Genomic DNA, 27675 nt, shown 5'->3' on the forward strand with positions numbered 1-27675 from the left:
GACCCGGTTACATCGCCGGTGAAAAGGCGGGGCTTGTCCGAACGAGTTAGTTCTGCGGAGACGCAGCCTCTCAGCGAATGAAATGCCACGGGATGACTCGATGATGATAAGCAAGCTTTCTTCGGATCCATTCCCCTCTTCCCTTACCTAGCCATAAACTCCTCCCTTTTAAGACCCAAATGCCCACCACTCTCTCATTCAAACTTATTCACTGATTATGCCGGAAACAGTTGGGCTTGCGTCACCGTTTCGCCTCATCCCTGCTCATGATGACTGGATTCTTACTATCGCGATGCGGGTGGACGGCCTCTCTACCATCCCTTCGTCGGCATCCCCGCACCTACATCCGACAGATATCGACCGGTAGGAACAAAGCAGCTTCGCAGTATAGCACGGCCTCCTCGCCGGCAGAGAATGGAAAGAATGACACGAATTCTCTCCCCGCCACTTATTTCCCTAATTCTGACACCTCGACTCAAAAACCTTCCCCGCGATGGACTGCCTTGAAAACCGCCAAGCCGTTTTCCGACTTCTTGACGGATACCTTCAACCGTCAACATGACTATCTCCGAATCAGCATCACCGAGCGTTGCAACCTCCGATGTGTATACTGTATGCCGGAAGAAGGCATAGAGCTTTCGCCACCGGCGCGCCTGCTCACGTCCCCCGAGATAGTCTACCTGTCCTCCCTTTTCGTCTCGCAAGGGGTAACGAAGATCCGCTTAACAGGCGGTGAACCTACTGTTCGGAAGGATATTGTTCCTTTGATGCAGTCGATCGGGGATCTACGACGCAACGGACTTCGGGAGCTATGCCTTACAACCAATGGAATCTCGTTACACCGGAAACTGGAACCTATGGTCGAGGCAGGTCTGACTGGGGTAAATCTCAGTCTCGATACTTTAGATCCTTTCCAGTTCCAAATCATGACGAGGAGGAAGGGGTTCGATGCTGTGATGAAAAGTATTGATAAAATCTTGGAATTGAATAAGATGGGGGCAGGGATTAAATTGAAAGTGAACTGTGTGGTGATGCGTGGGGTCAATGACCGGGAAATCATCCCGTTCGTTGAGATGGGGCGTGATAGCCCTATTGAAGTGCGATTTATCGAGTACATGCCATTTGATGGCAACCGGTGGAACCAGAAGAAAATGCTATCATATCAGGAGATGTTGGCGGTCATCCGGGAAAAGTATCCGACCCTGGAAAAGGTGGTGGATCATAAGAATGACACTAGTAAAACATATCAGGTACCTGGGTTTCAGGGTCGCGTTGGGTTTATCACTAGCATGACACATAATTTCTGTGGAACTTGCAATCGTCTGCGCATCACATCCGACGGAAACTTGAAGGTTTGCCTGTTCGGCAATGCCGAGGTATCGTTACGTGACACCATCCGGAAAGCAAACAATGGAGAGCCTATCGACGAGGCTACAATGAATAAATTGCAACTACTTGAGGCGGCGGACAAAGCCGCTCGTATTAATGAGGAGGGCGGACTGGTCGACGAAAGAGAACGAGAGCTTCTTGACATTATTGGCATGGCTGTCAAACGAAAGAAGGCCAAGCATGCTGGGATGGGAGAGTTGGAGAACATGAAGAATAGGCCGATGATTCTCATTGGTGGGTAGGCGCAACCTCCTTTTCTATCCTCTCAGAACTGTCTGGCGAATTAATGTGATGTTACGAATCATGATTAATGCATAAGTTGGGGTATCTTTTTGTTCTATTGGTATTCCAACGGGTGGTGGCTCAGCTGCAGTGAGCTTTTGTATTATTACGACCTTGGCTGTCGAGAGTGATGCTGATAGGTGGGATCTAGATAATGGACCCATGAGGACATTGACGGGCTCAGAGCAGTCACGAACATGGGCGACATCTGCGGGGAAAAGGCCATGGTCCAGTATCCCGACACACTTGCTTCAGTTCAGCTCACCTCGTCCGGACCAAGTTCGTTATTACCATGGGGATCGTAGAAATGTCTCATCTGAGACGGAACCGTCTGATATAAAGTGGCAGGGAACTGCGACGTCACTTTCTACGGATTCTGACCCGGATCTACCTCATCTCAACACCTCGCAAAATGTTCATATGACTAAGATCAGCCAAAAGGCTGTTACGGAACGTTCCGCAACAGCAACGTGCCTTGTTCGCTTTTCTAAGTCGCGCCCGTGGGAGCTGCTTCGAGAGGGGCGCGGGACACGAAAAGGTGATGTGTTCAGTGTCGCCCGTATCGCTGGCATTATGGCTGCCAAGCAGACACCGGATATTATTCCCTTGTGCCACCCAGGCATTGGAATTACGGGGGTTGAGGTGGATGTCAAGCTCGTCGACCCACTGCCCTCTCAGAATGAAACCGATCCGTCCCTTAACTACGGTGCGATGCATGTAATGGCCACCGTGAGTTGCCTTGGTCGCACGGGTGTGGAAATGGAAGCTATGACCGCGACTATGGGAGCTGCATTAACGGTATATGACATGCTGAAGGCGGTTGATAAGGGAATGGTGGTTGATGGGGTGAAACTTCTTGAAAAGAAGGGTGGGAAAAGTGGCCACTGGATCCGGGAAGAGCAAGTCGATCCTGGGAATAAGGATCTGATGTAGAAACGGGGTCATGTGCGTAGCATTAAGTCTTATGGAAAAAAAGAAAATTTATTTATATTGGTTAAAAAAAGGTACCATGAACCTTGTACTATGTAGGGATTTTTAACAGGAAGCAATGGATCCAATGCGGTAACTTTCCACCAACCCTATAACCCAAAAAAAGTTATCGCCTTATCAGAATTACGACAAGACGGGTTAAGCGTGCAGATCGGCAGACCGTTGATTGGTTCCGTCCCACCGCCTCTTTTTTTTCCGGGTTTAAGTGTTTTCTTTATTCTTCTTTCCCCTCCGTCAATCTTTCTTCCATCTAACTAACTTACTTATTTACACCTTGATCAATTAGTCGCCACGCAAGGCTCAGTTGAAATGGAATAACACACGCTTTTGCCCCTGTTTGATCCTCAACTAAGAATTCAGCTCACAGAAAGCAACCCGTGGAAGAAATCTTTTGACATCGTCTATACCTACACCCTATACATTTATAGTTTCCAACTCAACTACGAACAGCCGTATTACCAGCAACGCATTTCCAAACTTACACCACACTGATCGACCTTCTTACGTCGTCATCAACCATCACATCTCATCGTTTTTCATCCGGAACCGAAATGCATTATCGAACAAGACTAAAGATAGATCAGAGATTTCATCAACATCCTTGCGGGTAGCAGTGTGCGCCCCATTTTTGCAACAGAATCGGCTTTATCAATTCACTATCTGAGGTCATAGAGGCTTCCCAAAACATCGACTATCATACTGCAGCTGCATTACTTGACCCCCCTTGCATGGCGAGTTAATTGGGTACATTGTGCCTACGGAGGATGATCACCTGTTCGTACCTTCTCTCCTTTTTTTCTTCCGTCAGTTCGTGGACTTGGTCTCGTCTATGTTATAGTTCGACCGTTTGATTGTACCTCACTGACCTTTGTGACAAATGCAGCACGTGGCTGGCTTCGGCCTTTGGGTCGAATTATTATGGCGGTGGTACCGCCATTCAATTTTATCACTTTACACTATACTTATTTTATCGTAACATCATTGATCTGCAGTGTTATATTTTGGGGAGCTTCGAACCCGCTCCGTAGTATTTCTTACGCTGATGCGCTGTTTATGTGTGTTAGCGCTATCACAGGCGCTGGGCTGAACACTGTATGTCTCTCTCTTCACGCCGAAGACCTTAGCTGCTCGGGCTAGCGTTCCATTTGCTTGATGCATTTAGTAACCGTTTCGCTAGGTGGACCTATCTTCATTGAACACTTTCCAGCAATCCATCCTTTTCGTGCTCCTGATGTTGGGACACGCTATCCTCATCTCGATCACTGTTCTATTTGTGAGGAAGAGGGCTTTTGAATCGAAGTTCAAAGGCATTTCAAATAAATTGGCTCAAGATAGGGAGTCTCGTCCCACATCTGATTTGAACACTCCGCTAGATGGAGCGGACTCCAAGGTTTCGAATGTGCAGCCCTCAAACATGGATGCCAGTCATGGCGACAAGGCACCCGGGCTGACTGAAGCCAGTCCCGTAGGGAACTCAACTGACTTGACCAGCGATGACCATATACACTGGGCTGAAGACGATCAGATAACTATTGGTGCACGAACACGCTTGCACCATCAAAACCACCGAGTCTTCCCTATGGTGGGCGTTGGTGCTCGGCTTGACCTGAATAATCATCCGAAAGATGCCACCCCAAACATGCCTCTGCGAGAAGAGGTTGACATATCACGGCTGAAGGGCATGATCCAAGGGACGCAAAAGTATTTCGCGTCCAGAGGCTTTGTCTCCCGAAACTCCCAGTTCTATGGGCTCACCCCCGACGAACGCGAGAGACTTGGCGGAGTCGAATACAAAGCAGTTTCGTTCTTGACAGCCATAGTCGCCCTCTACTGGCTGATGTTCTTGCTCATCGGTATGATAGGCGTGGGAGGATGGCTGGAAGCGAACCATCCAGATATATCTCGGGAAAACGGCCTGTCACCTTTCTGGACAGGCGCGTTCTTTGCAGTCTCTGCATTTGTGAACAGCGGCATGTCCCTTTTGGATGCTAATATGACCGCACTGCAACAGAAGTAAGTGTCTCATCAACGTTTTAGTACCTTGGATTGTACTAACTGTGGCAGTGTGTATCCGCTCCTCACAATGGGTTTGCTGATTCTCGCCGGGAACACCCTCTATCCCTGCTTCTTGAGGTTTATAATATGGTCTATGAGATGCATGATTCCAGAGCGACCCGCGTGGAATACATGGAAAGTTACCTTAGACTTTATCCTGGATCATCCAAGAAGGGTATGTACATGGAGAGCAGTCATTAGGGTACATTTGCTGATTGATTAGGTCTATACAAACCTTTTCCCGAGACGCCATACGTGGTATCTGCTGGGAACCATAATTGTCTTGAATGCCGTTGATTGGGCCGGTTTCGAGATACTCGCCATCGGAAATAAAGAAATTGAGCAATTGCCACCAGGTTATCGAGTCCTGGATGGTTTGTTCCAAGCGTTGGGTACGGAGTTCACTCCTCATTCAATTTACCAACTAAGCATTATATCTCGCTAACGTTTGACAAATCGCAGCTGTACGCTCTGGAGGATTTTATGTAGTAACCATATCCGGACTCCGACAAGGGTTACTCGTTTTATACGTTCTCATGATGTACGTGTCGGCATTCCCCGTGTTGGTGACCATGAGAAACACCAACGTCTACGAAGAGCGTTCCCTGGGCATCTACGCCCACGATGACCCGGAATCCGAAGCCGAAGGCCAAGCCAAACCAGGTCTCTTCATGAGCCTCGTGCGACACCACCTCCTCGGACGCCAGGACGTCCCCGCCGCTGAAGCCTCGCGCAGCTACTTCGTCCACCAACAACTGCGTTCTCAACTCAGCCACGATATCTGGTGGATCGCCCTAGCAGTCCTCTTCATCTCTATCGCTGAATCGCCCAATTTCAACCGCGATCCTGTCAGCTACTCCACGTTCAACATCATCTTTGAAGTTGTCTCCGCCTACGGCTGCGTCGGCGTTAGCGTCGGCATCCCTGGCAGGAACAGCTCCTTTTGCGGCGGCTGGCACACTATCAGCAAATTGATATTGGCGGCGGTTGCCCTCCGTGGGCGTCATCGCGGTCTTCCTGTGGCTATCGATCAGGCTGTCATGTTGCCGAATGATTCCCTCGCCTGGGCTGAAGAGGAAGATGCTGCGCTGAGGCGTGAGAAAACTCGTACTTGGGGTGCGGACAGGATGCCTGTTGGGGCTGTTTAAAATTTGGGGACACCATATGCGCATTGCCGTACATTGCCTATGTACCATTGACACCACTGTGAATTCTATGTTTGGTGGACATTGTGATTTCGGTACGATGTCGCATGGGACTATGGCACAGTTGTCGGTTTCCATATAAAGGTTTGTTGATACAGATTGGAATTTTGTTTGATTCATCCTGTGTTTTGTCTGTCTTTTTTGATATGATGTACTGTCTTTCTTGGCTTATTGTGTTTGAGTTATGCTTGTATTAGTTTATTTGTCTGTTAGTTTCTAATGCATAAATATAGAATGTTTTCGGCATTCGAGATGCATCATTGCGTAGATAGTGCCTAAGCATTTCAACTTTTGTATACGTCGACATCAGAGTAAAATGTTTTAAGTAGCTACAACGAGAACCAGATATAGGGAGAAAAGCACCATCTAATCCTCCTCTTCTTCGAACTCCACCTCGTCTTCTTCTTCCTCTTCCTCTTCTTCCTCTTCCTCCTCTTCGCCATCAGAGGAGGCCTCTTCACTATCCTCAGCATCATCGCTTCCCTCATCATCCTCGCTGAAGCCACCCATCGTCACATCCTCCTTATCGGCATCCTTCTCCTCGGCTCTCCGTTTCTCTTCTTCACGTCTCGCCTCTTCAAGAAGGGCAGCCTTTTCTTCACGCATCTTCCGCTGAGACTTAACGAATGCACCGAGCGGGGTCGACTCCCAGTCAACATCTTTGAGGAAGTTCTCCACTTCCGCACGGTTGCGCGGGGTATATGTGACGCTGGTTCTGCGCTCTTCGATCCAGCGGGCGTTGGCTTCGACCTTCTGCACCAGGAGGAGGATCATCTGGTTGATCTTGGCGTTCTTGTTGCCTCCGGAGCGCGAGCTGACCTGCTTCAGCCAGCGCTTCAGAGAGACCACAATAGGGACGGACAGTTCGGGGAAAGCGATGTGCTTGGTCCACAGGACGAAGAACTCGGAGAGAAGTTCGGCGACCTGTTCACCGACGCCGTCTTGGTAGACGCGGGTGCGGAGGTAGGATTTCGGGGCGCGGATGGCGGTGTTGAAATCGAGTTGTTTCAGAGTGCTTGATTTCGGGGGCTTGCGCATCTCAGCGAGATTGAGGACCTCGAGGAGAGGTGGGGCCAGTGGGATGTAGGTTCCTGTGGAGCGGGAGAGACGGAGGAGGGCGCGGGTGAGTTGGAAGCGGAGGGGGAAGTATGTTGCGGTGGGGATGAGTCGCATCGCGCCGACGGTGATCTGGACGACGGGGTAGATGAGAGGGCGCATGGCGGATTGCTTGCCGGCTTTGGCTTCGGCGAGGCCATCGCAGTGCTGGGAGAGAACGCGGGACCAGAAGTCGAGCGAGTGCACGTATTGCCAGTTGTAGATCGTCTTGTAGGACTCCTTGGAGGTGTTTGTGATGCTGCTGCGGAGATGGATGGCAAGTTGGCGGATGAAGTTGAAGCCCGTGGTGTAGGACACGTTCTGGTCGATACCCCACAGCTCTGCGGCAGAGTTCTTCATCAGGTTCACGCCGGCCAGAGTGTGGACGGTGGTGTTCCGGCTGCCCTTGACGACACCCTCGTAGGAGGCCTTGAGGACGGTTTCCTTCAGCCCAGCGTCCCCAATAACCATGAGACGTCGCAGGAGCAGGAATCCGGTGATACGTGTGGCTTCCGTAGTGGACACATCGGCCCAGATACCGACAATGGTTTTGATGAGAACCTTCAGGAGCTTCCTGAACTGAAGTAAGTAAGGAAGCATAGGTTCAATAGAAGAGAGTGTGAGCTTCAGTGTCTGTGCATCGGACAAGTTCGTGAGCAATTGGTGGACGGAGGAAGTATAGGACTTGATAAGAGGTGTAAGCGTCTTGAACTTCTTCGAATCCATAGACAGCTTGACTTTGCCGGAGGCAGTTTCCTTGACGGGAAGATGATGCGACAGAACTCTAGGGACAGAGCCAAGGGCGGTAATAAGAACTTCATGGTATACGTCGGATTCTCTGATAGAGTATTTTTGCTCCTGGGCGTCAACGTCGTTGAGGTAGGCGGCAGACCGGAAAGCGAGAACAGCCTGTCGCATTGCTCTAATCGAGTTCTGCTCTTCCATCAACTTTTGCCATTTCTTCACCATAGCGATGGTAAGTGTGTTGTCGGTTGTCTGTTCCTCTTTCTCCTCCCGAGCAGCCTTCTTTTTCTTCTTCGCCGGTTGCTCTTCCTCCGCTTCACTCAGCTCGTCCACTTCCGCGAGATCGCCATGGTCGCCGAAGTCCAGGAGTTCGGCATCGTTCTCCTTAAGGTATTTATAGAATTCCGGGTCCTTCTCCTTCAAGGCTTCAAGCTGATCCTTGTGCGCTTCGAAATCGTCAGATCCACTGGCGTCCGAGGCAGCCTCGTCGTCTGATGGAACACCGTCTTCCTCTCCGCTACTTGAAGCTGCAGAAGCTTCATCCTCGTCTTTCTGCTCTTCCGTGCGCTTGCGCTTGCCAGTCTTAGGGGTAACGTTCTTCTTCTTAGCCTTCTTAGCCTGACCGGCGTCGGCGTCCGCAATGTCGAAACCGCCCGAAAAGAAATCGTCCACATTCATTTGAGAGAAAGCATCCTGCTTCTTCGTTTCTTCCGGATGTTCGTCTGCGGAATCATGAGCGTCGGCGCGTGCCTTGGCATTATCGGCCTTGCGTTTGTCTTTCAGATGGTTACGCTGCTTGATTTTCGCAGCCGCCTTTCGCCGTTCGAGGACATCCTTCAGATGCCTCTTCTCGAACTTCTTGGTGGATTTCTTTTGACTTCCGGCCATTGTGTCGCAAAGCCCCAACCTGACCGTGCAGATGGGATCAAATGTACAAAATGGGGAAAATCAATGGAGGTGGAAGCGTTTCACCAAATGGTAAGGGACTCAAGTTTTTTTTTCTTTTGGGTAAAAAATTTAGAAGATGATGCGGCAGAAAATGGCGGCGCCGATCGCCCGATTAGGCCACCGCCTTTTGTTCCCCCTCCGAGTGTCTTTGGTTATCTGCCGTCGCAAGCTGACGTATAGAAGAAAGAACTGCGAATCGCAATGTATGCCCAGCGCCCTTTGGCGTATGCGCCAACTCCCTACAGCTATACCCCTAACCCGGCCTTGTCTGCGTCCATCAATCTCGATGAGGTATGCTGGGGTGTCTGGCTTGCTTGCGGGGCAGCTGGCTAACTCCCATGCCAGGAAGTTAAACTAGCCTCCAGCTCGGCCGAGCGCGATCTATACGAGTCGCTGGCTGAAATTTACAGCATCATAGTCACGCTTGATGGTCTCGAGAAAGCTTACATTAAGGATGTGGTTACGGAAGCGGAGTACACAGAAACGTGTACTCGGTTACTGAAGCAGTACAAGTCTAGTTTGGGGGACGACACTGTCGCAAATGAGTTTGTCGATCTCGAGACCTTCAAGCGAACCTGGGGGGTGTGTTGCTTCTATTCCACCTTATTATTTGAGGACCGGTTCTGATCGTTTTACTCTCGCTAGTTGGAATGTCCCCGCGCTACCGAGCGTCTTCGTATCGGACTTCCTGCGACCGTCGAGCAAGCCAGTCACAACGCACCAGCGGCTAATACGGGGCCAGCAGTAGGCTCTGCTGGAGGTGCTTCAGGCAGCTTGATTCTGACGGCCACGGAGAACTTCATCACTTTCCTCGATGCGTTAAAGCTGAATATGGTGTCGAAGGATGCGCTCCACCCACTGCTCTCTGAGGTGATCCAGTCCGTCAATAAGGTTACGGACGGGGACTTCGAAAACCGGGGCAAAATCATCCAGTGGTTGATCACGTTAAATCAGATGCGTGCGACAGAAGAATTGAGTGAGGACCAGGCAAGAGAGTTGTCCTTTGATATTGAACAAGCCTATCAGGGGTTCAAGTCGACGTTAGGATGAAATAGACATGTCATACGTTTTAAACAGCAGTTAGGGTGGGAATCGGCGAAAGGCGTCTGTGATTGATCTTGAATAAATGTAGCTATATTGATCCAGGTTCAGGTTTTTTATTATCCTGAAATTAAAACAACCTCTGTTGAGTAGTAATTGATCTAGTTAAGGATCAGGCATTGTTCTGAGTCTTATCTTTGGGTCACGGAGCGGATCCGACCCGCGGAACATCGTGATCCGCCCTTTCCTTTTCGGGCAATCACGACTTTTTTTGTGTTTCGGGATTGAAGAACCGCCCACCTGTATTTTGCCACAGGTAAGGCAAATATAAGAAGAGAAAGGTTCTCCCCTCCCCTTTTGTGTCGGTCTAGACTCGCCATAGTCAAAAACGCATTTACCATCAGACCGCTACAATGATCAGCGCGGACCCCGACGAGCCTCTCCACGGTATGTGTCCCCAGTTTCCCCGAATTGATAGGAGCGATAGTGGATTGATAAGCGTTTCAGTGTTCGACCTGCCTCAAATCCATACTAAACCTTCTGGCACCGAACTTTTACGAGCTCTTGACATCTTGGCGATCAAACCAAAGAGTTTTGCTTCAAGTGGCCATGAAGCGGCGAAGGCTCCAACTGTCTACCCGACCGGAGTACCGCGCTATTTGACGTCTATCATCTCGAGTCCCCTATCATGGCTGGATACCGATGAGCTTCGGGAAGCTGTCTGGGATGCTGCTGCTGCTCGACTCAGCGAACGCTCTGGGCGAACCGGTACGGGAGGAATACAATTGTAGTTGACTGTTTCCAGGATTTCCGTGTTGTCTAACTTGGGAGTCTTCCAATAGCAATGCCTGCCATGTCCCGTGTCTTCACGATTCCCAACCCAATGGGCGAAGAGCTGACTCTGACTCTGCACGAACCATCCTTGACTGCCGACAATTTAGGAATGAAAACCTGGGTATCCTCATATCTTCTCTCCCAACGACTCCACGCTCTCCTCGGATCAACCCCGCAACTCGTTCCATCTGAGACGACCACCCCTACCCCGAAGACAGATCGTACACTCCGGACCTTAGAGCTAGGCGCTGGAACAGGTCTCGTGGGACTTTCTTTTGCGGCTATCCGCGGACAATCGGCTTCGATTCATCTCACAGACCTCCCCGATATTGTTCCTAATCTTGCCCACAATGCCGCTCTGAATGTGGAGCTGCTTACCAACACGGCCGCGACTGTCACTACTGGCGTGCTCGACTGGTCCGTTGCGCCGGAGCCTCTCCCCACTCAAGAGGAACAGTACGACCTGATCTTGGCCGCCGACCCTCTGTACTCCCCCAAGCATCCCAAATGGCTTGTAGAGACCATCGGGCACTGGTTGAGCCGCGGCCTTGATGCGCGCGTGGTGACCGAAATGCCCCTGCGAGATGCATACTTGCCGCAGGTACAAGAATTTCGTGAGCGCATGGGACAGCTTGGTCTGGAGGCAGTTTATGAAGGAGAGGAGGTAGGGTATGATGACTGGGAGTCGGCAGATGGAGGAGCGGTAGCAGTTCGATGCTGGTGGTCCGTTTGGGGGTGGAGCGAGAAGCTCTAGCCTGTCACGACGCACGGTCCCATTGGTCTGGTTTGTCAGATCATATTAACCGCACTAGAACGATATCACGAAAAACGATCAACGAGCGACGATAGAGATTAGATAGATAGACTAGATATATGTCCCTGCGCAGCGATCGACCGGCTCATCGTTAGTATAGAACATTACATGAGAGCTTTGCATGCACCGCCTATATCGGTATCAAAGTAGCATGGGAGTTTGACAATAGAATAATGATAGCGATAGGATACCATTCGATCGTAATTTTGCCTTTCACTGTTGAGTTCGACGGATGTAACTTTTGAGTCTTTCTGTATCAGGCACGCGATACAACCAAAATGCCCGCTCACGTGCCTAGACCTATGACGGCATTGTGTTCCTGACCATTATTACAATCAACTATTCATATCGCCACAGATCTATATTAGTATTCTTTTTTTCTACCTGTACATATTCTACTCTTTCAAATGCCAATATATTGATTATCTATATATAGCCACCAAAACTTTCAACTTGAAACAAACTCCCAAAAAACACTCATATCCCAGATCAACATCTACCACCCCAACTTATCAATCCAGTCCACAACCCACCAAAATGGTCATCGGCCTATTAACAATAGCCGCAATTCCCACCGTAACAGGTGTCGCACTGGGTGTAAGCGAACAGCGCAAAGCAAACGAGCGCAAAAATGACGAGAGGCGCATGGCCAAATTCCTCATCGACGTCGAAACCAACGGAGAAACACAAGAAGACAGCGAAGTATGCGGGAAGCGGTTCGTACTAAGGAATAACAAGGTATGTGGCGCTCTCCATCGCTGCGTTTTCTTTGGCGCGCGCGCGCGCACATATGGCTGATCTGGAAATCACGTTTCGTGTAGGTTTATCTCGATGATCCAAATCCTTCAAATCGGAAGCTTCCGTCGCATACGGTCACTTCCTTTTACATTGATTATCCGGAGCTTGAGGAGACGAAACATTTGAAGCGCGGTTTGGGGCTCGTTACTACGATTTCGGATAATCCACCTATGCTGGGGTGGATTTATGTGGATAAGGAAACGCATGAGCTGAAGTATGGGAATCGCACGGCGAGTGTTGAGCATGTTGTTGGACCGTGGGATTGGACGGAGGATGAGACGACTATAACGCTGGAGGAGAGTCCGGATTTTTATGCGGTGCAGGAGGAGGATGGGGAGTGGGCAGTTTATTTTGATCGCGATGGGGATGAGTTGGAGTATGTTTTGGAGGAACAGGATAAATTGGATAATGCGTTTGCGCCTATTGCTCTGAAGCGGCAGTTGATTGAACAGCTTTTACAACAAGCCCAAGCTCAGCAAGCTAAGCAGAATGACAATTCGTGATTTGGTATCCATTGTTCGGAGGGGGAATCGTAATTTTATTTTTGTACAGAGTATTATGCATGGGATTTCTGGCCCGTTTTCTACTCTTGGATGCCACCCCAGCCATCGTCGCCGCTATCAGACTCCGCGCCCGATGGTCTCTGGAGCTTCCTGTTACGGCTCGCTGCGATAGCGCCCTTCTTCTTGTTTTCCATGCGTCGCTCGAAGCCGCTCTTCGTGCTGATTCTTGTCTTCCGCTGCTGCTTGTCATCTGCCACGCTCTTGAGGTTCGTCTGTCTGGCTTTGACGCCGTGTTTCTTCAACTCTTTCTTGTCCTTCTTGCTGAGATCGGGGAGAGAGTCTAGAAGCCATTTTTGAACTGACTTTTCGCCCTCCGTTCCTCGTAACTTCTCACTGACGTCAATAATGTTGGCAATGCTCTTGACGTAAGGAATGTCTTCTTTCGTGTAGTATGTCACTGCGATACCACCTTCACGACCAGCCCGGCCCGTACGTCCAACTCTGTGAACATAAACAGCCGCTGAGTTCGGAATATCGTAGTTGACAACACCGTTGATTCCGCGGAAGTCGATACCGCGAGCCAGAAGATCAGTTGTAACAAGAATCCAGATCTCGCCCTTGCGAAAGTTCTTCATAATCTCAGAGCGCTGGCCGTCCGAAAGATCGGAGTGGAGGACAGCGATACGCGATGAACCACCAGCTTCGGGAGGAATATCGTAGCGCAATTCTGAGTGGAGAGCCACGGCTCTAGGAATGGTCTGTGTAAAGATCAGGAACGGCGGACGAAGGCGAATATCTGATGCTGCCGCAGCGGCGGGGTGGAGGAGTTGTCGTAGACCGAGCAGTTTTCCTTGTTCCGTTGCAGCGTAGACCAGCTTATGCTGGATGTTGGGAATGGCAGAGTCCTTCAATCCGACGACGAGGCGATACAATGGGTAAGATTTTGTGAGACTTGAAGCATCCTTGCGCTCTTTGATTGTTGATTTGGCGAGGTCTTCGATGCTCGAACCCATGGTAGCTGACCATAGACTTGCTCGAAGCTCGGGGTGTGTGCAGGCGCGCCAGATATCGAGAGTTTGCTCGCGGAACAAGGGATCCAAGAGAACATCTGCCTCATCAAGGACAATATTCCTCACCAAGGGCAACGTGGCCATGGGTTTAGTTTTGTTTGCAGAGAGTGCATTAACCAGTTGCAGAGGAGTCGTTACGAGAATGTCGCTCTTAGTCACAGGGGCCTTGCCCTTGCTTTTCTTCTCGGTAGTCTTTTCGTCGTCCTCCGACTCGGAAGATTCAGAACTGCCCTCATCCAAACCGTCCTCATCGCCATCCTCACGCTCCACCACCTGCATGCCCTTCTTCATTAACGTAATCTTAACACCGGTCCCCGCGACCAACTTTCTCCCTTCGTTAACAATTTGACTAGCTAGTTCCTTAGTCGGCGCAACAATCACCGCAAGAATGCCTCGCTCTTCTTGCTGCTCATGGTGGTGGCGCACAATCTTATTGATAACCGGAATCAAGAACGAAAGAGTCTTTCCACTTCCCGTAGGCGCGACGACCAAAAGATCCGGCTCGACCGTTTCATCCGTCTTCGACTGGGCAAGCGCCCGGTCACCCAGCAACAAAGGCAAAGTTCCCAACTGCACTTCTGTAGGCACAGTAAAGCCCTGTTCGGCGATATTTTCCGCCAGACGGCGCGAGATCTTGTGCTGTGTGCGCAACTCCTTGAAAGATACAAGAGGCCGCGGGAATAACCGCCGAGCCTTCTTCTGCTCCTTCTTAGTGAGTGTCTGCGCAGGCTCTTCTTTCTGCTTTCTCTTCTTCTTTTTCTTCTTCGGTTCCTCTTCGCCCTGCGCCTGCACAGGTTGGATTTCCTCAAGCTCGCGCATATCCGTCACTTTGATCTTGTGAGAGTTCAGGATCGTCCGGCGCTGCACTTCATCCATCTCATCTTCGTCTTCCGAGCCAGAAGCCCGTTCCTCATCCAATGGCGCCTCTTCTGTCTTCACAACCTTTTTCGAAGATCCTTTATTAGAGCTGAAGAAGTCCAGATTAGGTTCACGTTCCTCCGGCTCATCCGCCGCAGAACTCCTCTTTCGTTTCTTGCCATTCTTCTGTTCTTCAAGTAGCTTCTCAGCTTCGGAATTACGAAATAGCTGCGGGTTCTCCGCCTTGCCCGTGGAGGGAAGTGATGCTGAAGACGGGCTGGGACCGGCCTTGAATTTGGTCGATCTGGTCAGCAGCTTGAAAGCATCCATCGCTGTGAGCTATATCGCCCCGTGCGAAGATAAAGATACTATGTGAATAGCTGCGACGGGTTTACAAGTTATAAAGGTGTGGTGGTTGGATACGCGGTATAAAAAAAAAGTTGGAGGGCAGAAATTCTTTCCCGCACGGGCCAATCAGCGTTGTGTTTCTCCATCTGTTACAGTACCGTACCTTAAAAAGAGGGACTCCACAAAAAAGCTGCTAGCATTAAATTGATTTGATTCCAGGACCCGTTCTAGAAATTTCATTATGGAGGTGCCCCTTGATTAGTAGCTGTGTTTTTTAAGTCGTATTGCATTGCTAGAGGTATGCAATTGTTACACCCTTGACATTAATGCTACGTAGATATAAGTTGTACTAGGAGATAGTAACGAATGATCATTTCAAACGCACATCTAGCACATAAATGACGAACATCTCTATACGACTTCCACTTTTGACACAGGTATAGTAGGGAAAGAACCAAAACAATGAACAATTGGCATGTATATCACCCCCTGGATTAAAGCATCCAAAGGAAAAAGAGGGGATCCTCCAAAAGTGCGTGATTTACCTCAGACAACAGTTAAATTCCATCGTCTATCATACAATAGTACAGAACGCAGTGATAAAAGGAAATATAAAAAAAGACAGGCCATGCATTAAGTGCTTGTGGGTGATCTAGTGGTCTCCGTGGTGCTCAGGGTGGCCCCTGTAGCCGACAATGTTCATTCTACCGATCATCTCACCGACAGTGAAGAATCCGATAATCTCCGCGAGAGTAACACCGGCCAGGGCGATTTCCTTCTTGTTGGCATTGCGGACACGGGCGGCGATGTCTCCGGGAGAAACGAAGTTAGCGTTCTTAAGGGCGGCAGGACTGCGGAAAGCGTTGAGCAGAGGCTGGTAGAAGGACTGGAAGGTAGCCAGGTTGCTGCGAGATGTTAGTTAATGTCGGGCACTTTGTCGGTCACATGGAAGCGCTTACGGAGGAGTCATGTTCTGTCCACGGAAAACGAGCTTGGCGAGTTCAAGGCCGACCTTTCCGTAGTAGAGGGTAGGGGGTATCATAGCTGTTTCATCCAAATATATGGTTAGCGATGCTGGTACACATATCGACGTAGGTTGAGAGGTCTGGCGCGCTCCCAAACGCAGGAGCCGTGGCGACAATGGCATTGATGACCACGGCTCCCACTGGTGGTAGGAAGGGGCGAGACGTCATGAAACGAAAATATCGGAGATCTTCTTACAATCGACGAAAGCGATGACTTTTCCGGTCCTTCCACCAACCTTCCTCAGAGCACTGCCGACGCCCTGGGCGGCATTCGAAAGAGCGGGGCCAGCGGTGGATGTGACACGAGAGAGACCCTCAGAGGCCTTGGAGGCAGCAGAGGATGCAGCCTCGCCAGCCTTCTGAGCAGACTCCGGAGTGGAGGAGGCGTATCTGACAGCGGTCCTCCGGGTCAGGAACTGCGATTGCCGAAGAACGGCACGGGACGCGGTAGCGGGCATCTTGAAGACCACAGAAAAGAAAAAAGACTGTAAAAGGAGAGAAAGACTTTTAGAAGTGGCAGACGGAGGACAAAGGAGTCCAATGGCGGTGTGGTCAAGAGCCGGAGACACTGGATCGTCGCGCAATTGCAGGACCAGAATCTGAGATTTGAGGCTCGGGAAGTTCAGGGAAAACGCTATCTCCACTGGGTCACGTGCACGGCGGCACTGTTGACATGCCATCCAACGGCCCGACCATGAACAATTGAGCATACTGATTCCCAAGCCAACTTCGTGATCTACTAGGCGACTAAATAGGAGTTCGGTATTATCTCCCAGACTCCCACTGACTACTAAGCGCGAATCATGTACCATCCCATCATACGGTTGTCAAGAGAATCCAGGCTTCTACACCTCGATGAAATCTACACTACCGGTCCAATCAATTATGAGATTTCATGGGTAGATGCGAAGTTAAACTGGCCAAATCATCGACTGATGGCTATTTCGTTTGGTTACTCTGACTTTAAGCAAGCCATCATAGTACTCCGTAAAACGACTATTGGCTAATTCGGCATGGATCTACACGTCGTTTCTGTTATCACGATAAAGCACCTTTACTTGATATCTCTGCAAATGACGAAAAACTGCAGCAGACTTTAGAAGGACGGGCTTTCGTGTAAACCATGCATTCAGGGAGCCAAGCGCGACCTGATAGGAACTAATTTGATCAGACAATTGCTCTTCATGGAAAGCATGAAAGCATCACATAAATTGGGCGCAATGTATATATTTACTTCCCACTTACAGCAAGTGCAGGCAACCGAGACCCGATATCAACTGCCAATAGACCAGAGCATTGAAATATCCAAACATTGAAAGTTATGCTATTGAGAGCTCTCAAAAGTTAAGAATGCGGGAGAATTCACCAAAGCCATAGCTGTGACGACAACATGGCCCCACCAAAATCTTTGAGGACATACGAAATACTCGGTCGAGCCTCCTAGAGATGGAGCTAGCTGTTTTCTAGAGATTGGCGAGCCTTGTCTATACAAGTCTCGATCACCCCCGTGGGCTCTTCCTGAGTGGTCTCGGACCGTTGGACAAACAATGTTCAAACTCCAATATATGAAGTCTGAGATTAAAACGAAAGTGTGCATGAGATGAAGCACTTTTATACGCTCATATTATCGGCAATCCCTGATCAGATGCTTAAACGTGAGATATATTCGCTGACATGCTATCTACAGGGCCCTATAGCGTATGAAAAATGAGGTCCCGAGGCGTTTCTCGCGTGAGATTGGCTCTATACCTGAGGCAGCTTATATTATGGTATGAGGATGCATTAAGCTTTTCTTCTAGAACTTCTCTAGAAGTTCCTAGAGCAAGAGAGGCCCCTGGCAAGTGGACTGACAAAACTGCTGGCCAATCGCAGCGGGTCGGCGTCATTCATGACATCTTTAGATTGCCCTAGGAGTAACACTATCCGGGATGTTACAGTAAAAGGCGTTTGCTCAATTATCATTCGCGACGCGGGGAAGTCATAGAAGAATACCACGTTAATCAACGGCGACTCAAAGAAGTTATGTGCCAAAAATACTGCGCGTATACCTATCAACAAATATATTGAGATAGAGAGTCGATTTGATGCACGACTCTTTGAGGCGCGATCCCCAAATCTTGATGCATTTCGAGAATTCAATGCTATTGTATCTTATATGCCTTTTTTGTGATTTGCTTGTCTTCAATAAACTATATTATTTTAGGGCACTGCCACTCTCTATATGTAGTTGTAGGACGGAGAGCACCCTCGATATGTAGCATCATCTCATCAATTCGAGACAGGTTGAACCATATGACTTTTCGGAAGACCCGACTGACGGCTCACAGTGAAACCGAGAGGATGAATAAATCCGTCCTATGACTGTCCACAACTTCATGACCGAAGAGGGATTGAGAGTTGCCGAGTGAACCCGTGAACATGTCGGGGTGGATACAAGAGTATCGAACGGCCTTCTGGATTCTCCACCAAAGAAGGCGACGTTTCCACCGGAGAATTGCCGCTCTGGGAACAATCCCACTGAACTATGGTTCTGGCCCAGGCACCAAAACCAATAAAAACTACATGATTTGTTGGACAAAAAAATTGATAATGCTTGTGGATTCGGATTTTCTTATTCATTTTTCTTGTGGAGGCGCAAGATGTATCGAAAATGCGCGTTTAGTGGTTGTTCAATGATCACCAATGGCTAAAATCCTCTATTTAACCGAAAGAACCCTATGTTATTCTGCAGCATATTGGTTTCAGATAGAGATAGATAACCTAGCTATCAGTTTAGAAGTGTTATCTTTGTCTGATGGGCTTCCCATTTTGAGGATATATTATCAACTCAACCAAATAACGTTCGTTCTAGAAGCATTTTAATCAACCATCACGATGCTCGGGGCTTCAGTCAACAACAATTGTCACCATTTATAGACTAGTCGGCATGTTTACTAGAGAAGTTTCTCCCTAAGAGATACTTTGTATGCGCAGACTTTTCCTATTTTATCAATGGCCGGGGGTCACGAACCCGCTCCTGGTTCCTATAGTTTCCTAAAACATTAGTACTCTGAGTAGGTCTCTGCGATAGAAAGACGGCCAAAGATATTCCGTTCAAAGCCCCGGTCATACTGAGGCTACAGTCTCCAGATACGGTAATGGGTCAATTCTCCGGAGACTCAGTGAGCACCATGACTTCAAAAGGTGACCAATGGTGATGCCCCAGAAGTAACCCCCGCGGGCGCGGGGCACCGGCTAAATAAAATCTGGGCCAGTGATGGGTGCCACGATGCCTCCACTCCGTCCCGCAGGAAGATGGAGCATTTATGGAAAATGGAGTAGTAGTATCGGCTTGATGGTTGACCGTCTTTCATGCGCAATCAGGATCCTCAGTGGCTTTGCAAGCTGGGTCTGATCTAAAAAAAATATTTTCAATGCTCCTTTTCACTTTTCCCAGTCTTGGAGGGGTAGCTCCATCGGGCAGCTATTAAAGCTTGTTGGTTCCTCTACTCTTCCTGGTTGTCCCTCTTGCTGCAGTCTCTCATTCCTCTCGATCCTCCTACCGTCAATACCCAGATCTCGTTCCTCGCACATCATGGCTACCGCAACTGTCCTCGAAAAGGCCAACATTGGTGTTTATACCAACACCAACCACGACTTGTGGGTCGCAGAATCGAAACCCACACTCGAGGAGGTGAAGAGTGGCGAGAGCTTGAAGCCCGGTGAGGTAACAGTTCAGGTTCGCAGTACCGGAATTTGCGGGTATGCACTTCTTTAGTTCCCTAGCGAGGTGCTCTTAAACTGACGATTGGTGTTCAAAATAGATCTGACGTGCATTTCTGGCATGCCGGTTGCATTGGTCCCATGATTGTCACGGGTGACCATATCCTGGGTCACGAGTCGGCCGGTGAAGTGATTGCAGTTGCCTCCGACGTCACCCACCTCAAGCCAGGCGACCGTGTCGCCGTCGAACCCAATATTCCCTGCCACGCTTGCGAGCCTTGCTTAACTGGACGTTACAACGGTTGTGAAAAAGTGCTTTTCCTGTCCACTCCTCCCGTGGACGGTTTGCTGCGGCGCTATGTCAATCACCCAGCTGTCTGGTGCCACAAGATCGGTGATATGAGCTATGAGGATGGAGCTTTGCTGGAGCCTCTCAGTGTGTCTCTCGCTGCCATTGAGCGAAGCGGGCTTCGCTTGGGCGACCCTGTTCTTGTCACCGGTGCTGGTCCCATCGGTTTGATCACTCTCCTCAGTGCCCGCGCCGCGGGAGCAACACCCATTGTCATCACCGATATCGACGAAGGCAGACTAGCATTCGCCAAGTCGTTGGTTCCCGACGTTATCACCTACAAGGTGCAGACCAACCTGTCCGCCGAGGATAACGCTGCAGGCATTATCGATGCTTTCAACGATGGCCAGGGCTCCGCCCCTGATGCCCTGAAGCCTAAGCTGGCACTGGAGTGCACCGGTGTCGAGAGCAGTGTCGCATCCGCTATTTGGAGTGTCAAGTTCGGTGGCAAGGTCTTCGTGATCGGTGTGGGCAAGAACGAGATGAAGATTCCGTTCATGCGCCTGAGCACCCAAGAGATCGACCTTCAATACCAGTACCGTTACTGCAACACCTGGCCCCGCGCCATTCGCCTCGTGAGGAACGGTGTCATCAGCCTGAAGAAGCTTGTTACACATCGCTTCCTCTTGGAGGACGCTCTGAAGGCCTTCGAAACTGCTGCAGACCCCAAGACGGGAGCTATCAAGGTTCAGATCATGAGCAACGAGGAGGATGTGAAGGCCGCTTCTGCTTGAATCAATCACTGCTGAAACGAACTTCAGTCCCGGTGTTAAAGGTAGTCAGTCACGTTTTATACCTTCTGTGTTTTTTCTGATATCATTTTCTGCAATGATGAGTCATGTAATGTTATGATGATCGTTTTAGATATATTGCTTTGAACTATAGACATTCTAGATGAATTCTATTCCTTGAACTTCTCAACATCGGCTTGTGTCTTTTCTTGTCTTGGATTGAAATAATGTAGGCACGTTGATTATATTTCGACTCCGCATCGTATCTGAATATGGGACTGCAAAGGCAGCTTTAATATGATTGCCCATCAAGGACCTTGGGGGAGATTTAGGCCTCCATGGTTGCTAGCTTATTTTGAAGAGCATGCATGTAAATTATTACACGCTGATTTTAATCCATTTGCCGTTGTAATAACCCACCAGCTTTCACCATCAAAGTGTCACCAAATTCGCCGATGGGAGAAAGTGCTCTTATTGTCAGACATTTCATTCATGATCTCAACAAGTGTTTGATGGCAGAAGTCTTATTTGAACAACTCCATGTTTTCCTCAAGGTAAAGTATAAAATCTTCTCCAAGCAAGGAGCTATCGCCGACGAAGCCTGACTACTTATCAATATGGATATATGAGAAGAAAGTAAAATAATATAGTGGCATCGCCCCCAAACTTCCCATGCGTGATGTTTACTCAAAGACCGTCCAGATCTCGCCCCATGCATGCATGCTCAGAATATGCAATGGGCACAAGCCGCAGCTTGTAATTGACTTCCAAAGGGCTTAAACACAAGCCATGTGGGCCTTTCACATGGGTGGCATTCGTGCCCTGCTCCATCTGGACAGGCATTGGTGTTTGTTCCCTTAGAAGCCTCGGACTACACGAGGAATTTTATAAGGCCATCGAAATATGGATTTTGGGGTCCGTTTTTTCATTAGCACTAACTCTGATGTCCACACATACACTAACGGAGCCACATGAATACTCGGCCCAAACCTAAAGCACAGTTTTGTCCAATATAGATCGTACATGAGGAGAGCACACTTGGCAATATCTTAAAGGTGTTCCTGTATTGCCTCGCTGGACCATGACTTTCTCCAGCCACCGGTTTCGAAACTGTGTAAGTATACGCTTAAATAGGCCTTTTGGTCTCGGTAGGAGAATGATACCAATGATTGGAGGTGGTTCACCCCATTGGTGTCTCCGTCAGGGCTGGATATTCGTTAGCTTATCTATAATAATGATGCCATGGGTGTCGACTCACTAATAAGAGAAGAGGTTGTCTTTGTATGTTTGAGCCATCTCCGTCCACCCTCTTCGGGCACAGAATGTAGCGACGGCGTCTGCGACTGCCGCGTCACCTACACCAAATGTATGGAAGTAGATCTGCGGTGCTGGATATGGATCGTTTGGGTGAAGAGTATAATTGGCCAGCAAAGGAAGCCGTTCGTTGACTTTGGAATCGAGTTCCAAGTAACCGCCATCAGGAAAGTAACATGGACCTTCAGGGATGTTGAGTAGATCCCATAGTTCCTGGAGTAGTCGCAAGCCACTGATAGTGATGGCATCCTGACACCGGTAGCCGAGTGTCCAAAGATCCTCCAGGTGCGGCCAGTCCACTGTCTGCTCAGCCACATAGATTTTGATCCGTGAGCGACTCGGGTCAATCAAGTCGCAGGAAATGAGACGGGCTGAAAGAGTCTTGTCCTTGTGAGAGTTGATGTAATCTTCCAAAAAGGATAACGGGCCATCCAGCTTCCGTTGCCAGTCCACTCTTCGCACCGAATCGAACATGAGCTGCTCAATCGGAATGCCGGTAGCAACCGATTTGAGATAAGGATAAATGTACATCTTGACCTCGAACTTCCCACCTTTCAAATCCACACCCAACTTGTTCTGCGTCTTGACTTGTCCCTTGTCCAAACCATTGTCTTGAACGAACTTCGTCTCCTCTGCATTCAATACCAAATCCTTCTTGAACTGAGCAAACCACTGGAGATCAACCTCAGACCCCAGCTTCGCGAGCTTCCCAAGACACTCCCAGATGACATGTGCATTGAAGGGATCCTGCTCAGTCCCGGATAACGGTCCGATGGGCTCAAATGCAAACCGGACGACCGAATTAGAGCAATTCAAGCTCAATTCATAAGGTAGTCCAAAACGACTGAGTATGCTCATCCATCGATCTCTGCCGCTGACCGGATAGGGGCCCAGATACGGCACCACACACTTGTGGTGGAGACATAGGTATGAGTATTGGGCATGGATGTTGTAGCCTGCATCCTTTAGGATTTTTGCGAACATTGGCCCGGTACTCTGCCACCAGTCTCGCTGGTCCTCGTTTGCAAAATCTAAGATTTTGCTAAGAACCTGGAATGGTTCGAGTGCGGTGATAGTGGGCGTTTCGTGTGGCATATTGTATCAACCAAAAAATACCTGGGAAGAACAGTAGTGTAGCTTAGAAGCAACGATAGAAAATTTGGCAAAATTCCAGACCAGCAGGTGATACATATATACTCTATCTATGCTTCATTCCGCCAAATTACCTTCGCGGGCCCTTGATTCGTTCACTTCTTGGCCTTTAGACACGGCAGAGACACGCCAACAAATGAGCGAACATCCAGAAGTGTCTTCTCTTGGATCAGGCGTGATAAGTAAGCGCTAATATATAGTTACAATCTTCGTATTTGTTATCACATGGCTTGGCTAGAAGCCTGAAGAACCAACAGCAGAAGATCTAAGAGACATTCTTAAATAGGGAAATGCGGTCACAAAGTAATATATCTTAGACGTTATAGTCATAGACCGAGCACCCGTGAACAATAGCGAATAGTCACATAGAGTAATGGTTGGTGGCTATCTTAGTGTGAAAGATGACTAGAAATACGCAAATGTATATAATATAAGAAGTGGGAACGTGGTCAGCCGGATTTCAGGATCCTGCAACAAAACAAGAAGCAGTTGGTGCTGTTACTTCTTATCGCGGCCTAGTGGTGTCATCCTGCTGACGAATTCACAACGGCGTCTCGGATGCTCATGTACATACATATTATATTGGACGGTAATTGCCGCCAGCCAAGCTAGTGTCTCACTTGAAATATAGGAATAAGGAAGTAGGATCATGGTTTATTCAGCTAACAGGAAAATATGGTTTATCACCCTAAGATGACCAGCTTACTGTCCTCGCCCATTTCAGATTCTAGGCCCCGGTTAAGAGCGGCTTCACGGGCAATTCTTCGCGAGTCTCTTTTCTCTTAGCCTTGGCTTAGGGTTTCCCTATTAAGTTAGGTTTTCCTATACTGTTATGTGAATACAAAGGCTTGGTCTTATATCGTTATACTTGATTCCAATAGAAGCTTATCTTGTCATTTTCAAGAATCACTACTGTAACCTGTTTGCCCTATAACGCATACTATTGATGGAGGTTCTGTGTTTTGCTGACACTCCCGTGCACCATATGAAATAGGAAGCTCACGATAGTCTTAGTGGAAATTAACAAACCTCGTCATGATCGTTTTACTCCTATAGACCCTAACAGAACTCAAAACCAAGAAGCCATTGTAAGCCGGGACCAAATGAGATCGCAACAGCCACAAAATACAGAATAGAATATTCAGAAGAAAATAAATCAGGTGGATTACTTGGGCGCAAAACCGGTTCGTAATTCATATAGCACACCAAAACAACTCGCATCTGAATAGCTATGGTGATGTGCCTCTTCCACCTTTTCTGCCGACCTCTATTTATCCTCAAGATGGAAGTACTTCGACATGTATGTCGGTCTGAACACGATCGATACAAGGAAGGTGAGATATTATGCACAGGCGGAGGCGTTACGGCGGGAAATGTTGCGTTTGATTCCACACGCCGTATTTTCATGGATCCAAAACTGATTTGATTTTCAGATGTCATGAGACGGTAGCTACCCAGGCTGAATTCTAGTGACATGGAAGCGTAGCTTACTTATAGGGAACACAGATTAGCAGTCGATCCAGCCTCGTCCTCTTCAGAGTCATAAAATCTAACAATAGTAGAGAAGAAACCATCATGCTTACAAAAAAGAATATAAGTCACGTCACAAATTAGTTCCCCAAGTAAAAAGGGACTAACTATATCATCTCAAACCCACATATATAGTATAGTACAAATCCACACTTAACAAGAATCAAAGATGCATCTCGACAATAGGTCCCTCATAAACATTCCTCGCCCTTAGGACATAATACACAAGACTTAAGATGATAACCCCCACAGTGCCAACCACACTAAAATTCATCGTATCAACCGTAACCGTATGCTGCGGCGGCCAGAAACTAAAGAAGACTGCGATCGTCATATATATAAGCGCAAAGATATTGACCAGGATACCCCAGATACCGGGTAGATGGAAGGGGCCCCAGACGAGCTTTGCGCCGGCCGTGTTGACGATGGCGTCGTCGCTGCTTTTGGAGCTGCCGATGCCGCCTGTGCAGCGTCTATAGAGGAGGAGGCTGGCGACGACCATGTAGGAGAGGTAAAGGCCGGAGATAGACATGGAGACGAGGTCATTGAAGGCGACTGAGGATCCGATGTTGATCAGAGCTAGTAGGCAGGCTACTATTGTTGTGAGGCCGACGGAGTAGATTGGGATGGCGGATTCGGGGGTCACCTGAAATCACATTAGTGATTGATTGATTGTGTAGTAGGGGGGGGGGGGAGTTTGAAGGCAGAATGGAGGATGGGGGTTGCGATGTACATACCCTGCTCCATAAGCGCCAGCCGGGGATTCCGCGGTCTCTCGCGAAAGACCAGAATTGCCGCGATGTTGAAGCCAACATGCCCACCGATGTGCATATTCCCATGGTCGTGATAATAGAGCCCATGGTTGCTGTGCCAGCCACAGAGTGCGTCGCTTGGAGGAAAATCGCCATGAAAGGGTAACCAGTTGGAGACTCTAGGGCTGCGTCGATATCTCCCAGGCAGAACAACATGGCGATCAGCATACTGAAACCTAATGTTCCGTTGATGAGAACACTAAGCATGATAGAACGTGGGACAGCAACGGGCGCGTTTGTGATTTCTTCAGACATCTGCAGATAAGAGTCAGCATCTATTCTCATTGGCAGTTGAAACCAAGAATCGCACATGAACAGCAGCGTCACCACCTGCGAATGCAAATACACAACCGACTAGACCGATGAAGAATGACAAGCCCTGCGTGGGCCATTCGCCCAGGTTCAGGAAGTGGGTGAACACCTCCTGCGCACTTGAGTGATCCGCCATGTATGTTAGGGGGATAAGAATGGCGAAGAAACCGAGAATGTGGAGGATGAGGATGAGGCCCTCGAAACGGGGCAGCAGATTCCCTCCCACGCTGTTAATACCCACGGAGAAAACAGCAACGGCCCAAAAAAGGAGAGTCCCATGCCAGTTCTTGGGCTCATAACTGGAGTTTGTGAGGACGATAAGGCCTTGGATGAGCGTTCCAGAAAGAAAGCACGAAGTTGCAAACGTTGCTTGCCATCCGATGACCGTGAGCCAGCCTGAGTCGTGGTGTAAGAGTAGGAATGAATAAGTTTCTCGCAGGTTTGATGAAGTGCTCACCTGTTAGGTAGCTGAAGAGCTTCATTGCAGACGGAGGTGCCAGCATAGAGCACCAATGATACTGACCGCCGGATGTTGGTGCCCTAAGAAGCTGTCATTATAGAATGCCTTTACCACGATAGGATTGTTTCATACATTGATGCCAGCTCTGATAAAACCACAAAGGTCGCTGCAACACCGGCCCAAACGAAGATGAAGCCATACACGGCTCCTGCTGGGCCTCCACTGGAACCACTTCTGTTAACATCGGACTGAATAAATGGATAGCGGGTTGACACCATACTTTTGAAATGCCTGCAAGAATAGTCTGATTGTATTGTTAGTAAGGTCGATCATGCCAAATACTCTAGTTCGTCGATGTAAAGGACGTACACGACAATGCCTTCCCACGTGATGAGAATCGTGCAGCTGAAACCCAGCATTGACATTAAGCCGAAATTTCGCTAATGATGATAAGCAAGGGTCAGAAAGCGTAGACAATTGTATAGCAGGGATACCTTCAAGACAGGGCGTTTGCCCAAGCGGATCAAATTGACATCATCTGTCTCTTTACTTGAGAGGCGACCCTCTACCTCGTGCGAAGTGGCAGGCGCCATTTGCTTGAGCTCATGGGAGGCCATGGTGAAGCAAATGGCTCTGGAAAGAATGTAACGGAGGAGCCTTGGGGGGTAAATCTGTCAAAACAGCCGTTATAGATAGCAAGAAACCCAGACACCCAACATTTAAGAAAAAGAAACGAAAGTGCGGGTATCTGGCCATGTTTAGGAAGGAATGTGGAATGTTTAACCGCAATCCCTGTCTTTTATGCAAGTTACTCGGTCATTACTTAAAAGTGAGCTGCAAGACAAATGGAAATACTTAGTCTAAGAACTAGTCCGACCCTTCTCGTAAAACAATTTCTATTATATAGGGAGGTCAATTAACATCAGACCTCTTTATAATCCCTGACTACCAGCGGCTATAACGGGTTGTATTAATTTGTCGATGAGTTTGTAGACCCTTGTAGGGGCTAACCCTAAGATGCCTGGCGATGTCTCTGAATCGTAGCATCCTCGGAGGGTTTCGCAAAGCCAGTTGCCTCCCCGAACACTACCTCAGACGGACACAAGTCTGTGTTGAACACGTACTAATATCTAATAGGACTAAACTGCTCTCCTGGTATATTGAGGTTGTATATCACTCGCGGTTAATCCCCTGCGGCCCCACAACGGACAATTCGCGATCAACCCAAACGGCACGTCGGTTGTACCGCTAAAATCCTGATGACGCCCTAAGATATTTAGTTGGTTGAGCTAGATTCCAGAATGCCAAGGAGTC

The 27675-nt window shown here is 48.8% G+C and overlaps 9 protein-coding genes across 9 annotated transcripts; 4 read left to right on the top strand and 5 right to left on the bottom strand.

The window, feature by feature from the left end:
• The first annotated feature begins 152 nt into the window (after positions 1-152).
• Positions 153-2643, top strand: BDV27DRAFT_125482 (uncharacterized protein). Its single transcript, XM_032066337.1, has 2 exons — positions 153-1623; positions 1823-2643. The coding sequence occupies exons 1-2, from the start codon at positions 267-269 to the stop codon at positions 2602-2604; spliced, it is 2139 nt and encodes a 712-aa protein (XP_031929397.1). The 5' UTR covers positions 153-266; the 3' UTR covers positions 2605-2643.
• A 272-nt stretch (positions 2644-2915) lies between these two features.
• On the top strand, positions 2916-6164 carry BDV27DRAFT_93551 (putative potassium transporter). The gene is made up of 6 exons (XM_032077993.1): positions 2916-3435; positions 3545-3753; positions 3839-4674; positions 4726-4891; positions 4940-5108; positions 5179-6164. Exons 1-6 carry the CDS (start codon positions 3426-3428, stop codon positions 5862-5864), a joined length of 2076 nt encoding a protein of 691 aa, XP_031929398.1. The 5' UTR covers positions 2916-3425; the 3' UTR covers positions 5865-6164.
• A 97-nt stretch (positions 6165-6261) lies between these two features.
• Positions 6262-8870, bottom strand: BDV27DRAFT_125485 (mRNA-binding ribosome synthesis protein NOC2). Its single transcript, XM_032066338.1, has one exon. The coding sequence runs from the start codon at positions 8646-8648 to the stop codon at positions 6288-6290; it is 2361 nt and encodes a 786-aa protein (XP_031929399.1). The 5' UTR covers positions 8649-8870; the 3' UTR covers positions 6262-6287.
• A 39-nt stretch (positions 8871-8909) lies between these two features.
• BDV27DRAFT_143722 (S-adenosylmethionine-dependent methyltransferase) lies at positions 8910-12698 on the top strand (the record flags this gene model as incomplete). The annotated part of the gene is made up of 8 exons (XM_032070148.1): positions 8910-8999; positions 9054-9290; positions 9354-9748; positions 10171-10196; positions 10257-10517; positions 10592-11306; positions 11919-12135; positions 12219-12698. The coding sequence occupies 8 exons, from the start codon at positions 8910-8912 to the stop codon at positions 12696-12698; spliced, it is 2421 nt and encodes an 806-aa protein (XP_031929400.1).
• Positions 12115-14493, bottom strand: rok1 (RNA-dependent ATPase ROK1). The gene has a single exon (XM_032066339.1). The coding sequence runs from the start codon at positions 14057-14059 to the stop codon at positions 12779-12781; it is 1281 nt and encodes a 426-aa protein (XP_031929401.1). The 5' UTR covers positions 14060-14493; the 3' UTR covers positions 12115-12778.
• An 828-nt stretch (positions 14494-15321) lies between these two features.
• BDV27DRAFT_125493 (F1F0 ATP synthase subunit g) lies at positions 15322-16578 on the bottom strand. The gene is made up of 3 exons (XM_032066340.1): positions 16196-16578; positions 15934-16018; positions 15322-15879 (listed from the first exon to the last, which is right to left on the bottom strand). The coding sequence occupies exons 1-3, from the start codon at positions 16455-16457 to the stop codon at positions 15627-15629; spliced, it is 600 nt and encodes a 199-aa protein (XP_031929402.1). The 5' UTR covers positions 16458-16578; the 3' UTR covers positions 15322-15626.
• A 2520-nt stretch (positions 16579-19098) lies between these two features.
• Positions 19099-20955, top strand: BDV27DRAFT_125496 (NAD(P)-dependent alcohol dehydrogenase). Its single transcript, XM_032066341.1, has 2 exons — positions 19099-19740; positions 19803-20955. The coding sequence occupies exons 1-2, from the start codon at positions 19574-19576 to the stop codon at positions 20782-20784; spliced, it is 1149 nt and encodes a 382-aa protein (XP_031929403.1). The 5' UTR covers positions 19099-19573; the 3' UTR covers positions 20785-20955.
• An 875-nt stretch (positions 20956-21830) lies between these two features.
• Positions 21831-23190, bottom strand: BDV27DRAFT_156061 (aromatic prenyltransferase; the record flags this gene model as incomplete). Its single annotated transcript, XM_032072255.1, has 2 exons — positions 21831-21987; positions 22040-23190. The coding sequence occupies 2 exons, from the start codon at positions 23188-23190 to the stop codon at positions 21831-21833; spliced, it is 1308 nt and encodes a 435-aa protein (XP_031929404.1).
• Positions 23191-24769: 1579 nt separating this feature from the next.
• On the bottom strand, positions 24770-27223 carry BDV27DRAFT_93596 (putative GABA permease). Its single transcript, XM_032077994.1, has 8 exons — positions 26856-27223; positions 26731-26801; positions 26642-26665; positions 26494-26583; positions 26359-26441; positions 25900-26297; positions 25515-25844; positions 24770-25423 (listed from the first exon to the last, which is right to left on the bottom strand). The coding sequence occupies exons 1-8, from the start codon at positions 26976-26978 to the stop codon at positions 24941-24943; spliced, it is 1602 nt and encodes a 533-aa protein (XP_031929405.1). The 5' UTR covers positions 26979-27223; the 3' UTR covers positions 24770-24940.
• Between the last annotated feature and the right edge of the window lie 452 nt (positions 27224-27675).

The sequence above is a fragment of the Aspergillus caelatus genome (genome assembly GCF_009193585.1).
Source record: "Aspergillus caelatus strain CBS 763.97 unplaced genomic scaffold BDV27scaffold_53, whole genome shotgun sequence".
Lineage (NCBI taxonomy): Eukaryota > Fungi > Ascomycota > Eurotiomycetes > Eurotiales > Aspergillaceae > Aspergillus > Aspergillus caelatus.

Coding starts and splice junctions, on each gene's coding strand:
- BDV27DRAFT_125482 (XM_032066337.1), top strand. CDS start 267: ATGATGACTGGATTCTTACTATCGCGATGCGGGTGGACGGCCTCTCTA. Junction 1,624..1,822: donor TAGGCCGATGATTCTCATTG/GTGGGTAGGCGC, acceptor GGTGGGATCTAG/ATAATGGACCCATGAGGACA.
- BDV27DRAFT_93551 (XM_032077993.1), top strand. Junction 4,675..4,725: donor ATGACCGCACTGCAACAGAA/GTAAGTGTCTCA, acceptor TAACTGTGGCAG/TGTGTATCCGCTCCTCACAA. Junction 4,892..4,939: donor TCCTGGATCATCCAAGAAGG/GTATGTACATGG, acceptor CTGATTGATTAG/GTCTATACAAACCTTTTCCC.
- BDV27DRAFT_125485 (XM_032066338.1), bottom strand. CDS start 8,648: ATGGCCGGAAGTCAAAAGAAATCCACCAAGAAGTTCGAGAAGAGGCAT.
- rok1 (XM_032066339.1), bottom strand. CDS start 14,059: ATGAAGAAGGGCATGCAGGTGGTGGAGCGTGAGGATGGCGATGAGGAC.
- BDV27DRAFT_125493 (XM_032066340.1), bottom strand. CDS start 16,457: ATGCCCGCTACCGCGTCCCGTGCCGTTCTTCGGCAATCGCAGTTCCTG. Junction 16,019..16,195: donor AGTCATCGCTTTCGTCGATT/GTAAGAAGATCT, acceptor TGGATGAAACAG/CTATGATACCCCCTACCCTC. Junction 15,880..15,933: donor GGACAGAACATGACTCCTCC/GTAAGCGCTTCC, acceptor AACATCTCGCAG/CAACCTGGCTACCTTCCAGT.
- BDV27DRAFT_125496 (XM_032066341.1), top strand. CDS start 19,574: ATGGCTACCGCAACTGTCCTCGAAAAGGCCAACATTGGTGTTTATACC. Junction 19,741..19,802: donor CGCAGTACCGGAATTTGCGG/GTATGCACTTCT, acceptor TGTTCAAAATAG/ATCTGACGTGCATTTCTGGC.
- BDV27DRAFT_93596 (XM_032077994.1), bottom strand. CDS start 26,978: ATGGCCTCCCATGAGCTCAAGCAAATGGCGCCTGCCACTTCGCACGAG. Junction 26,442..26,493: donor TTATCAGAGCTGGCATCAAT/GTATGAAACAAT, acceptor ACAGCTTCTTAG/GGCACCAACATCCGGCGGTC. Junction 26,298..26,358: donor GCTCTTCAGCTACCTAACAG/GTGAGCACTTCA, acceptor ACCACGACTCAG/GCTGGCTCACGGTCATCGGA.